Source organism: Podarcis vaucheri (genome assembly GCF_965113315.1).
Source record: "Podarcis vaucheri genome assembly, chromosome: 6".
NCBI lineage: Eukaryota > Metazoa > Chordata > Lepidosauria > Squamata > Lacertidae > Podarcis > Podarcis vaucheri.
This window is the reverse complement of record NC_138764.1, coordinates 90,292,529-90,304,398: the sequence shown is the minus strand read 5'-3', so window position 1 is coordinate 90,304,398 and position 11,870 is coordinate 90,292,529. Positions and strand designations below refer to the sequence as shown.

General features: G+C 42.3%; 1 protein-coding gene across 3 annotated transcripts in view; it reads left to right on the top strand.

Annotated features, from left to right (window-relative positions):
* ZNF217 (zinc finger protein 217) overlaps positions 1-11,618 on the top strand; it is a 34,412-nt gene extending 22,794 nt beyond the window's left edge. For all 3 annotated transcript variants that reach the window (XM_082225872.1, XM_082225870.1, XM_082225871.1), the window contains exons 3-6: positions 1,473-1,598; positions 2,552-4,093; positions 7,283-7,409; positions 8,970-11,618. In XM_082225872.1, the coding sequence (XP_082081998.1) occupies positions 1,473-1,598; positions 2,552-4,093; positions 7,283-7,392 (1,778 nt within the window). In that variant the 3' untranslated portion in view covers positions 7,393-7,409; positions 8,970-11,618. The remainder of the gene's footprint in view (positions 1-1,472; positions 1,599-2,551; positions 4,094-7,282; positions 7,410-8,969) is intronic.
* The last annotated feature ends 252 nt before the right edge of the window (positions 11,619-11,870 follow it).

The window sequence follows — 11,870 nt, the reverse complement described above, 5'->3', positions numbered from 1 at the left end:
GTTGGGCAACCTAAAGACTTGAGTTAAAGCTGTGTCAAAAGCTAAAACTAAAAACCACTCAAACATCAGCCCCCACCCCCTTGTTGGTATGGTTCTCCATTCTCAGGTGCCCAGTCGGAGACCTCGTCTGGTGGAAATTGCTTGAAACTTAGGAGACTTCAAAGGAAAGAATCTGTGTTCTCATGGGGTTTACAAATTCAAAATTAACTGAGAGTTAATTTTGTTAGAATACAGTGCATAGGCCAATTGACAGTGATGTTGCTGCTGATAGTGTGTTAATACACTGCATGGTAGTAAAGGAAAAGGAGCAGTAGGGGTAGGAGATGCATGGCGCATACTGTATATGTGTCTAGTGGTGGTAGCTACAATAACACATGTTGTTGTCATTATAGATGCCAAACATGCTTGGATCCAGTACAGTGGTACCTTGGTTCCCAAACTTAATCCGTTCCAGAAGTCCATTCCAAAACCAAAACACGTTTTCCCATAGAAAGTAATGCAAAATGGGCTCTTAAAAACAACCCCTAAAACAGCACTTTTACTTTCTAACAAGACCATTGATCCATAAAATGGATCCATAAAATGAAAGCAATAATCAGTGCACTGTACCTTGGGTTACATATGCTTCAGGTTACAGACTCCGCCAACCCAGAAATAGCGCTTCAGGTTAAGAACTTTGCTTCAGGATGAGAACAGAAATTGTGCTCCAGCGGCGCAGTGGCCCCATTAGCTAAAGTGGTGCTTCAGGTTAAGAACAGTTTCAGGTTAAGAATAGAGCTCCGGAACGAATTAAGTACTTAACCTGAGGTACCACTGTACTATAAAGTAAATAAGACAGTATTGTAGATGATAAAAATTAAAATTATTATTTTTTCTTGCCTGCACTGATGATAATCATTGTTTGGAGGAGGGACTTTTAACCCTTTCCACAGTCACACAATCAGTTAATCAGTTGCTGAACTGGGTTCCAGTCACAAAAATAAGTCACAAAAATGAAGTCACAAGTCAAAGTCCCATAAAAGTAAGAACAAGCCACACAAACAAAAATGCAAAAAAATAGCAAAAACAAAAGCACCAAATATCAGCTCAGAACACTGCAATTGGAAACGGAAGGCTTCAGTTACAATGGGGGAGGGGGACAACGAAAATAAGCAGCGCAACAGTACAAACAGAAGGCAGAAAGATTTAATTACGATTGGGGGGGCGCAAATTAGCAGCACAACAGTACAAACGGAAGGCAGGAAGCTTTAATTATGATGGGGGGGCGCAAATTAGCAGCACAACAGTACAAATGGAAGCTCAGGAGCACATTCGGCTTCCAAAGCAAAGTTCGCAAACTGGAACACTGACTTCCAGGTTTGCAGTGTTTGATTTCCAAGTTGTTCGGGAACTAAGCTGTTTGAAAACCGAGGTACCACTGTATTCACTTTTATAACATGGTTTGTCTGTATTTTTTCTTCCTCTGTCCAAAGATAAGAACGAAGATGGCATAGAAAGAGCAAAAGTTAAAAACCTTGGCGCCTCTAGAGAATGCAGCTATTGTGGGAAGTATTTCCGCTCAAACTATTACCTCAATATTCATCTCAGAACTCACACAGGTAAAATGAATTGAACTCTCTTCATGATGGTTGGTGCCTGAACTGAAGGAAATTTCATGATTGGGATAATTCCAGCTTTGGTGTTTGATACACTTCCCAGAACCAACTTACTGCATGCTGAGGAAATACAGTAGGCCCTAGTTGTGACCTCTAGACAGATGAGGTGGTTAAGAGCTATGCTATTAACTCCAAATATCCAGAATTGTGAGCCAACTGGAAGGGATATTGGAAATTGAGGGATTTACAAATAAGAGAGCACTGCTGCTTGCCTTTTAAGATTTTAGTCTCTTTCCATAGTATGTGGTGTTCAGTGAACTCCAGAGAACTGTCATGTTCAGTGCTAGAAGCTATATTTGTGTTGGGAGGAAAGGCTGTTACACATCCATATTGACTCCAGGAATGTAAGCATCTTCATCAACATTGATGGCTCAGAGCCCACCTCAGAGATTTAGCTTGTAGAAGGACGTGGAAATTCTCAAGTTGCTTTGCCACTTGCTTGCGGGTGGGGGAGTGTGGTAAAGGTCCTTGACATGCCTTATGCTATTCCAGAAGGATGTGATGGCACTCCTTGGTGTTCAGCTTCAGTTGCTTACTGCTACATGGCTCAATCCTGGCTAACCAAGAGACTCACACATGTGAACCAGTGATGTTGACCTCTTGAAAATGTATGCAACTATAGGGAGGATTATCACCTTGGCTATATGCTTTGTTGTTTATCCTTACTTTTGCCCTGTGTTTAGCAAAATGGTCATCTAAACTAAAGCAACTAAAACTTCCTCTAAATCAAAGAGATATTAGTACTTAGTGAAGCTCCAGCATTAGATTTTGGCAAAATATTGATTCCCTCAGCATATTTAGTGGAGATGGGAAAGGATAGCACAGATTCCCTTCTTGTGTTCTTTTAGCAGAGGGAAATGGTAATAGCTCTGACTTCTCGTTTGCAACTCTTTCAGGTGAAAAACCATACAAATGTGAATTTTGTGAGTATGCAGCAGCCCAGAAAACATCTTTGCGATATCACTTGGAGAGACACCACAAGGACAAGCAAACAGAAGCTGCAGCAGATGTGAAAATTGACAGTAAAGGTTTGCTATCTTCTCAGGAGATGGGCCTTTTGCCAGTCGGCGATTGTGGTCCGGAAACCAAAAATCTGAAAAGGCTCCTGGAAGATGCCAAAGATGCTAAAGGAGGCCCACCTGTAAAACAGCAGAAAGAAATGCTTTCCTCTTTTCAGACTGCACTGAACAATATCACTCAGGACACAAATAAAGGTACAAACTATGGTGGCTCAAATGATGGTGCATCAGTTCCATGCCTTGAAAACTTAAAGTTGGAAAAAATTGAAATAGAGCTTCAGGAAAACAAGCACGTTGATAGGTCTGAGAAAAGGAATTATGTTTTGCCAGAAAGTGTGCTTTCTTCTGGTGCTGTGAAAGGTGAAACAAATATGGCTCTTCTAAGCGACATTTCAGAAAACTCGAAATGCAGACTAATAGCTCAAGAAAAGCCCTTAAATTTGTCTACTGGCTGTTCTCTGGATGCTTCAGTAACTGCTGCCTCTCAGTGCTCCTTAGCAACCAGCACCTGCTCCTTTTGTACTTACCGAACACTATATCCAGAGGTTCTAATAATGCACCGGCGATTGATGCATAAGCCCCCCAATAATTCCAACGCTGCTAATAAAAATAGCATCAGAAATAGGGCAGCTCTTAAAACCAGACGTACTGGATGCCCACCTTATCTTCTGGGAAAGGATGTGCACCCTCTGCCTCTTAACCCTGGGAAAATCAAGTCTTCCTTGCCTACCCAGTCAAAATCCCCGCATGTGGAGAAAGCTAAACATTGTTCCACTCTACGGAGCAAAGCACCCATTTTTTCAGCATTGAACTCTAGCAGCTCGGCACCAAGTAACTTGAAATCATGCAAACTGCAAGTGATTGGAGGTCAGATTACTAGCTCTAGACCACAGCATGAAACCCACAACAGCCCTAGTAGCACTCCTGTACAGGATAGAGGGGAAAAGCTGGATCCTAAAGCAAGAGTTTTGGCTTCTCAATTAGGCATAGCAAGTAGCAACATAAATGGCTCTCTTGAGACTCCGTTGAACGAATCTGCTTGGTCAAGCAATCGAGGAATAGAGTTTCTCAGTAACAGACCTGCAGGGAATATAAACTTGGAATTTGATGGACTGCCTTCTAAAAGAACAAGGTCTAATCTTTTGGCTCCAGAACAGATTGACCCTATGCTGTATCGGAGAGGGAACGATGCTGGCAGATTACATATTGCAGGCAGATACACAGGTCTGCTACCTCAGGAATATTCACACACCAAACCTGCTGCCTCTTTCCTCCCAGCCAAACAAGGGCTCATGAGCTCTGACGTAGATGCTATAAATCCAGTGACTATTCTGAAGCCATACGAAACATATGGTCCTGGGCCATATTACAGTTCCTGTGGATCAAGTAGCAGCCAAGTCCCCAGCTCTTCAAAAGAAGGTATTCACACTGTGTTTCAGCACTTTAAAAACAAACTAATGCTTTCTGCTTGCTGAATCAAATTATCATGTTTTAAGTGACTGCACTGCTGACAAAAACTAGAATTTACCAGCCATTTATCTAATCCTCAGTGTGTATTTAAGAACTTGGATGTGATTGCTGTTGTCTCATTAATCCTGGGCTTATTAAATGTATCTGGGGGAAAATAGGATAGCAGACATATATTTACTTGCTGCTACAAAATGGTGCCCAATCACAACTATGGTAAAAACTTGGATTTCTCTGTGGGATATTTTGACTTCTGCCCCAGAGGAGATCAATGCATGGCTTCCACTGTGAACCCAAAAATTTCCCATCTAGACATTGTAAGATAGGTCACTCTGTTTTTCTTTTTCTGACCAATCGCCAGTAATAATTTCTTTTTTTAAAAAATGAGAGTGATCACTTACCGCCTCCTTTACTTCCCCAAGGGCTTACATTACCAGAAGACAGGGATTTGGCACCACACTATGTTTTCACACAGCATGTTGCTAAGAGCAGCTGCCTTCAAGCTGCATAGTTTCTGTTTTGCAGAAACTGTTGTGCATGTAGATTCTATGTCAGCCACCCTCGGTGCTCTTCTGGGAGGAAGGGCAGGGCAGGAAAAAAGAACAATTAATAAAAAATTAAGGGAGGGAGAACAGAGCCCTAGTTCCTGCTCTTTGTTACTGGGTGGGTTGGGGGAGGCTAGGTGTGGGACTCCCTGCCTCCTTTTCTAAACTTTGTCAGTAACTTCTTAAAGCTAGAAAGAAGAGTTCTGCCCTATGCCAGGTTGGAGAAGGCTGCAGACATGCCAAATTCATGTGTATAGCTGGTGACCACACCTGCTGGCCTGAGTCTTTAGGTTCAGGTGGTGACCATTTTGCGCATGTCCAGTTGACATGTGACCAGTGACGTATGGGTTGTTTGAATTCAGAACGAGGGCAGAACAGGATGGGCTTATGCACACTTGGGGGCCAGGAATGGAACCCCCACACAAAATGGTCACTGCCTGTATATGTATGCCAGCTCAGAGAAAAAAGCATCAGCACAAGATGTGCAACCTGGACTTAGATCCAGGGCCAGCACAACGCTTGAGAGTTCCTGGGACAAAGTACTCTCACTAAAATGCTGCCTTGTTGCCCCTCCTGAAATAATAGTTTTCCAGGTGCAAGGGGAGCAGTAACAGGGACAAGTGGAAACAGACAGCAGTTGGGGGCCATGCAGTACTGAAAGTAGCGGAGCTCAGAGCTGCAAACTGAAATTGCAGAGGGATTACACATTTGGGTAGGGCATTGGGTTTAGTGAAGATGGCGGCACTGGAGCTGCTGGGCCCTTCATAGCCCCCCCCCAACACAGGACCCTTCACAGGTCCCCCCACCTAAATTAAAAAAGGGAAGGGGAATGCCATCAACAGCTACAGGACCCCTGAGATTTTTCCAGCCATGCTGTGTGCTGATTCAGCACTTGCCTGAATCATGTGACTAAAACACCACGTGAAGCAGTAGTATGGTAGTGGCTCATGTAGCTTTATCTCTGGGATAGTATGGACTTACTGTGGTTGTATGTCACGGGAGCAGTTCCTGAATTACATTAGTGATATAATTGCTATTCGCCCTTGGCTGCAGTGAAGTAAGAATAAAGAAAGCATGAGGAAGCATTTGGGAAGTGCCTGCACCTACATTTTCATGGCCTGTAATGGTGACAAGGCTTTCTCCATATGTTCAGATCCCTCTTGTGTAGCTTCTGTATTCCTATTTACCAGAGTGGTCTCAATCAGATTATTTATGTTGAATACTTCAGGAAATTATGTATGCTAAGACAGTGTTTCCCAAACGTTTTTGGGCAACGGCACACCTGTTTACTGAAAAAAAATCTCGCGGCACACCACCATTAAAGCCCCGCCCCGTGACGTCAGCGCGCAGCGTCACGCCGGGAGGGACGCACAAAAGTGAAAGTTTTTTCCCTCCCCCTTGCCGGGGAACCTCCAAGCTTTGGGCAGGCAGGCAGGCAGAGCTGGGAAGGGGGTTTCCAGGGGACACGGCAGCTCCTCGAAAGGCTTCTCAGCTGCGCTCAATCCTCCTCGGAGAGGATTTCCCCTCCGGTCCCATGCCTTCGTTTGGGGCATCGCTCCGGCTGCTCCCTCTCCCGCCGCGCAGGAGCGATGCCTCTCTCTGGCTCTCCCTCCGCGCAGGCTGAGGGAGGGGGGGAGGTGCGCGTGTGCCCCGTCTCTGCTGGGAGACCAAACCCAGCGAGGCAGAGTCGCGCGGAGGCGCCCAGGCAGCGCTGCCGGCTGCGAGGAGGAGCGCCAGGCAGCAGCAGGAGGCGCGGCCTCTCCTCGCCGCCGCCGCCCCGCCTCTCGCCGCCCGACTCGCCCGCCTCCCTCCAGGCATCTCGCGGCACACGAGGCAACGTCTCACGGCACACTCGTGTGCCGCGGAACACCGGTTGGGAAACACTGTGCTAAGAGTTGGGACAAGCAGCGGCTAAAGTGCTTTGCTGCCTCAGGCCTGGGTTTTCGCTAGATGATTTGAACCCACGGTTCTACAAACTCGCTACCTTGTTTTGCAATAAAATTGCATTCACATGGTTATTATTCCAGCACAAGTCCCGTTCCCCCCAAATTTGGGTATAAAACTAGCAAGTCAGTTGTCTTGTGGAAACAAATTGGTAACAGTGCATAAAACGGGAGCTTGATTTGGCTTGTGCAAGGAACCTGTGCCAGTCTTGTAACAATTTTTGGCACCTCCCACCCAGCTTTAAAACAATTGGATTCATGTCATGCTACAAACTGCTTTTGGTTTCAAAAGCAGTTGGTGCTGTTTTGAGGGGAAAGCTGCTGTATAGCACCCCCCCCCGCCTTGAGCTTGTGCAAAAGGTTTCATGGTTCATTGGGTCCTGACCATTGCGTTTCGTTGAGGTATGCAGATCATTATCATTGTCTGAAGTAATTCTTCCAGCATTTTGCATTCAAGATAGATTCAGCTGAGTTCATGAAAACGATCAAAATGTAATTGCAAAAAGTGTGTTTATAGACAAGTTATTCATTTGAGCAAGGGCAGAGGAAGAATGCCATGGTTATTTCACTAAGTTCTTGAAATTAGTTTTGTGTCTATTTCTGGCCTTACTGGTAATGTCTTCTAATGTGCTGGGTTTTGTTTTTTTAATTAGGAAAAAGGCCAGTGTCGTATCAACACTTGTCTAGCACCATGCTGCAGAAAAGAGGTTACGAGAGGCTTATTGGCAATACACATAATCGACTGAATGACAAGAGAACATGATTTTGCTACAATGAATGGTAAACAACTTTTTTTTATTAAAAAAAATTAACCTTGGGAATAAGGATCTCACCCCTCCCCACAATTCACATATTGGCAGGAGGAACACAAAAAAGTCATGAGAATTGATTGTTGCAGACCCTCTTATCCCAGAACAAAAAGTTGGCATTATGTGCTTATCAGTGGTCAAAATGTAAAAATACCATGAGATACAACTAAAAAGGAGTTACTGTCAAGTATGCTTTTGAGATGCAGCTCATTATATGTTGTGCCATCCTGTTGTAGTTTAGTTTCGGTGAGTTTTAAGAGCTTTGCTTCTTTATGCGAAGCACAGAATCTTTATTGAATGGCACTGGTTTATTCCTGTTCTCATGGTGTCTAAAATAATGCTTTGATTTGCTTATGCTCATCTTTCATAATTGAGATGGCTACCCAGGACTATTCAGTTTAAATATTCTCTGTTCTGTGGTCCTGCTGCCTGGCTGTCTAAGAAACTAGGGTGCAGTCCTAAGCTGTGTGGTTTCTCCATTTTAAGGAGAAAAGGGTGCTGTGCGAGAGGATTTGCTCTGTTATGTAAATATGAGTCTGAGTTACTAAGCACTCTTACTGGGCTTATTGAATGAATGGCTTTGGCCCAGTAGCTTTGATATTCCAGCGGTCAGGGTTGTCCTATATTGCTGCCCCTAACAGTTTAAGTATCAACACTATTTAAAGTAAAAATGTTTGTGTATTGACATATCTCAAATAGTGTATGATTCACCTGAAGATTCCCCTCTTCACCTTCCTGGAAATGTTTTCTTACTTAGTTTTCTAAGTGTGTGTCCTTCATTTACCTTGCTTGACCCCCCCCCCCCCCAGTTTGACTTGTTTACAAGAGGATATGTGGTTAATGCCATTTAACTGGAACATGCAGGTCCTTGGTAGTGCACTAAAACTAAAATATAACTCTTGTAAGGCAAGATTGAGGGGAAATGGGTAACACAATGGCAATGTGTCGCTGATCAAGCATTCCTTTATGTAATTTGCCAAGGGGTGTGTGTGCTATTTTCCATGTTCTGGCACCAGAGTTTCTAATCTGTAGCCTAAAGTTCAACACAGTTTTTCCTACATTTGTAATCACTTCTAAGTAGTAGTAGTTCGGAAGTTTCTTTTTTTATATAGATATTTTATTAGGTTTTAACAATAAGAAGATTCAAAAAGAAGTACAAAAAACAGAAAAGAATACAAAAAATACAAAATACAGTAAGTACAAAAAAGAAAGAAAAAGAAAACACATATACAGAAAAAACAAAAATTCCCTTTTTCTTAGTTTCTCATGTTTAATTAACTTATTTTCCTGACTTCCTCACATCTCCCGTTCTTGTATCCCTTTTAAAAATTAATTCAGCAAATTCATGTCCTATTAGTTTATCTGTTATTTATCCAAATCATACATTTTAGCTTGTTGCTAGAACCCCTGCGATTCATTTCAATGTCCTCAACATTCAGAGTATTTCGGAAGTTTCCAGCCCCACTATGCTGCTTTTTTTGTATCTGTTGTGAGTCATTGCCATAGAACCCTTTTTGTTTGTGTGTTCCAGGTATGAAGATGCAAATTTTGATTTCCCTTGCAGTTCATCTCTTGAGAATAATGAATGATGAAAGCTACCAAACTAAGCTGTGATTGTACTGTTGTATAGAGAGAAACACTACAGTTCTGTAATGGAAGGTCTGACCCCATTTGTACATTGTGGACCTAAACACTGTCTTCTCAAGACTAGCCTGCAAAGAACTGGCAAATGCATCTGTTCCTGATCTTGAATAATATTTTTTCTCAGAATTATCATTGACCAAATATTCAATATAAAGTATATTTTTGCATACTTGAGTGCTGCTGAAAAGAGATCCAATTTAGAAGCTGTGTGTAACCCTTGCACCTCAGGTAAATCTGTGCATTGAGTGTGTCTGGTTTAAATACTGGGATTATTTTTGTATAAGGGTAGTAGTTTGTCAAAGTTTGTTTTGTGCTTTAACCTATGTACATTTTTGAAAATGTTTCCAAATGAACAACATACTTTTGTTTTCATCTTACGCAGTTTAAATACCAGCTGGAATAAGACAAGAATATTAACACACAAGTACCACAATCTTTTCAAAGAAACCGTGTACTTTATTTTCTATCAGTAGGGAGTAACACGCCTCATAATCCTTGGCCTGCAGTCACAATTCAGATTAAATGCTTTTTGGCCTCCAAGCTATTACTGAAGAGGGACTTGTGCTTGCATGAGAGAGATTCAGTTTACCCCTCTTCCTCCTAAATACTCAGTTTTGACTCCACAGATGCATCATATTGCAAAAATGCATAGCTTTAAAAATATTTTGTACATATGCCTGAAGCAGAAAACAGCATTCCTGTTGAACCCTGATGCAACTTGTTGTACCAGTTACAAAACTTTATATTTGCAAATATAGTACTCCTTGTTTGTCCTGCAGCCAAAGGAAGGACATGACCCACCCATTCATGTAGCTGTATGCATGGGAAAAGATTTCCACATGGTACTATGAAGTCCTATTCCACTCCCCACCCCGCACCCCACCCCAACATTCCTGTCCATTTTGGACCAGAATATAATGTCATGTGCACTGCCATTACTTTCAACTGAAGACCTGTCTCGCCTCCCCCTCCCACCTCACCCCACTCCTCCATAGATCTTTGTATATGGGGCAACTGTGGGCCTTCCCATGTTGAAGGCAATGGCCTGCACATTTCATTGTGCCTAGGGCTATATTCACCAAAGCAAAGAGGAATGGTGGTGGCTTTACTTAGGGACCCACTCCTTTACATTTGGAACTGTGTGCTGTGCATGCAGTGCAGCCCCAAGTTGGTTTGATAGCCTTGTCAAGGAACTGTTGGGGGTTTTTTTTGTGTGTGAACCCAATATTTTTTCCATTGCACATGACAATAATGAATGGAAGAGCCGTCTTGTTACCAGCCATGGTGCTGTTCATATTGATGATACAGCATGCGAAGCCTTTAATGACTCATTCTTTTCTTTGGGTTTGGATGTCAAACATTTCCAGGAAACAAATGGTTTCAAAAATAATTTTTGCACTGTTGATTGTGTGTTTCTTATCAGATGTAAAACAGCAGAACACAGACTTTCTTGGCGATTCCCCCACAACCCCATATGCAACTTTGAGACATTTTAAATTAATTTCTTACTTCCTGTGTATTAAAGGATATGTAATTTTGATGTCTCTGTAAAACTGGCAATGTAATGAAGTGCTGTGTATCAGGAAATTGTACACAATTTACCATTTTCCTGTTCATAAGCTGAGCCATATGTACATAAAATCTAGATTTGTTTTCCTAGTTTTGCACTTTTATAGCCTATTTTTTGAAGATAAATTTGCGTGGAAGATGGTTATTCTATTTTTGCCTTACCCTTCAACGAGTCTTATAGGATGTGTAAAATAACTTGTCTGTATCCTTTTTTTCAAGTAATAAATCTTAAAATATAAAAGACCAGGGCTATGTTTAACTATAGTTTGTATGTTTTTTAAAGAATCTTCCTCTTTGTTTGGTGCAGTTTTGCTAAAACTCAGTCTCTTTTCAGTTTGGAAGAGAACAAAGAACGCTTTCAAATTTGACTCGGGACATCTCTCTCGTGTTACCTTTATTATGTCACTGGAGCTGCTTCAGCGCAAGCTTCCTCCTTCCTTGCAGAAATAATATCATAAGTCCTGCACTTGCTGGGTTGGTTTCCGGAAGGGGAGACACTGGTGGACCCTTTCCCAATGGCCTGGGGTTTCCAATGCTCCTTTTGCAGCACAACACAAAGCAGCTCATATATTGTGACGTTAACACAAGAGATGCCCTCAATTGCAGCTGTACACTCAAGCATTTCCACACGGGAGTGCCATGAAAGCCCTGTCAAAACAGAGGATCTGCAGCAGCAGAGCTTTGTAGATTGCAGCCCTGGTCTCCAAAGTAGGTTTTGCCCATCAGTATTAACTATGGGATACTACTGGTTTTTTGTTTTGCAATAGCAATGAGTATACTGGTACAAATTATCAATTTGTTGTATTTATTTCCTACCACCTTGATTTGTTTTAATTGTGGAACCTCCCTTAAGTTTGTCAGGCTGTAGACACCAATTCAAGTCATTTAATTTATGATGTGTTTTCAGTTTAGTGGAATATGTTATTACATGTGGATGTAAATACAACTTGGTGGTTTTTTTTGCAAATACTCTCGTCCTTGTTTCACTTTCTGAACACTAGACAGACAAAATTTTACTGGGTGGTTGTGTGGTTTTTGTTCGAACGCAAGTTGCATGCAAAATTCCAAGCACTGAGCCATCGTGCTGCAAGAGGGCTAAAGCAAGAGAATTACTGAGGAGTGTCTTAGAGGGATTTATGGAGCAAAGTGAAGTAGTAAAACTGATGTCAAGCACGGGGGAGGTGTGTGTCTCCTTTTGGTTGTTTTCAAAATTTTACTA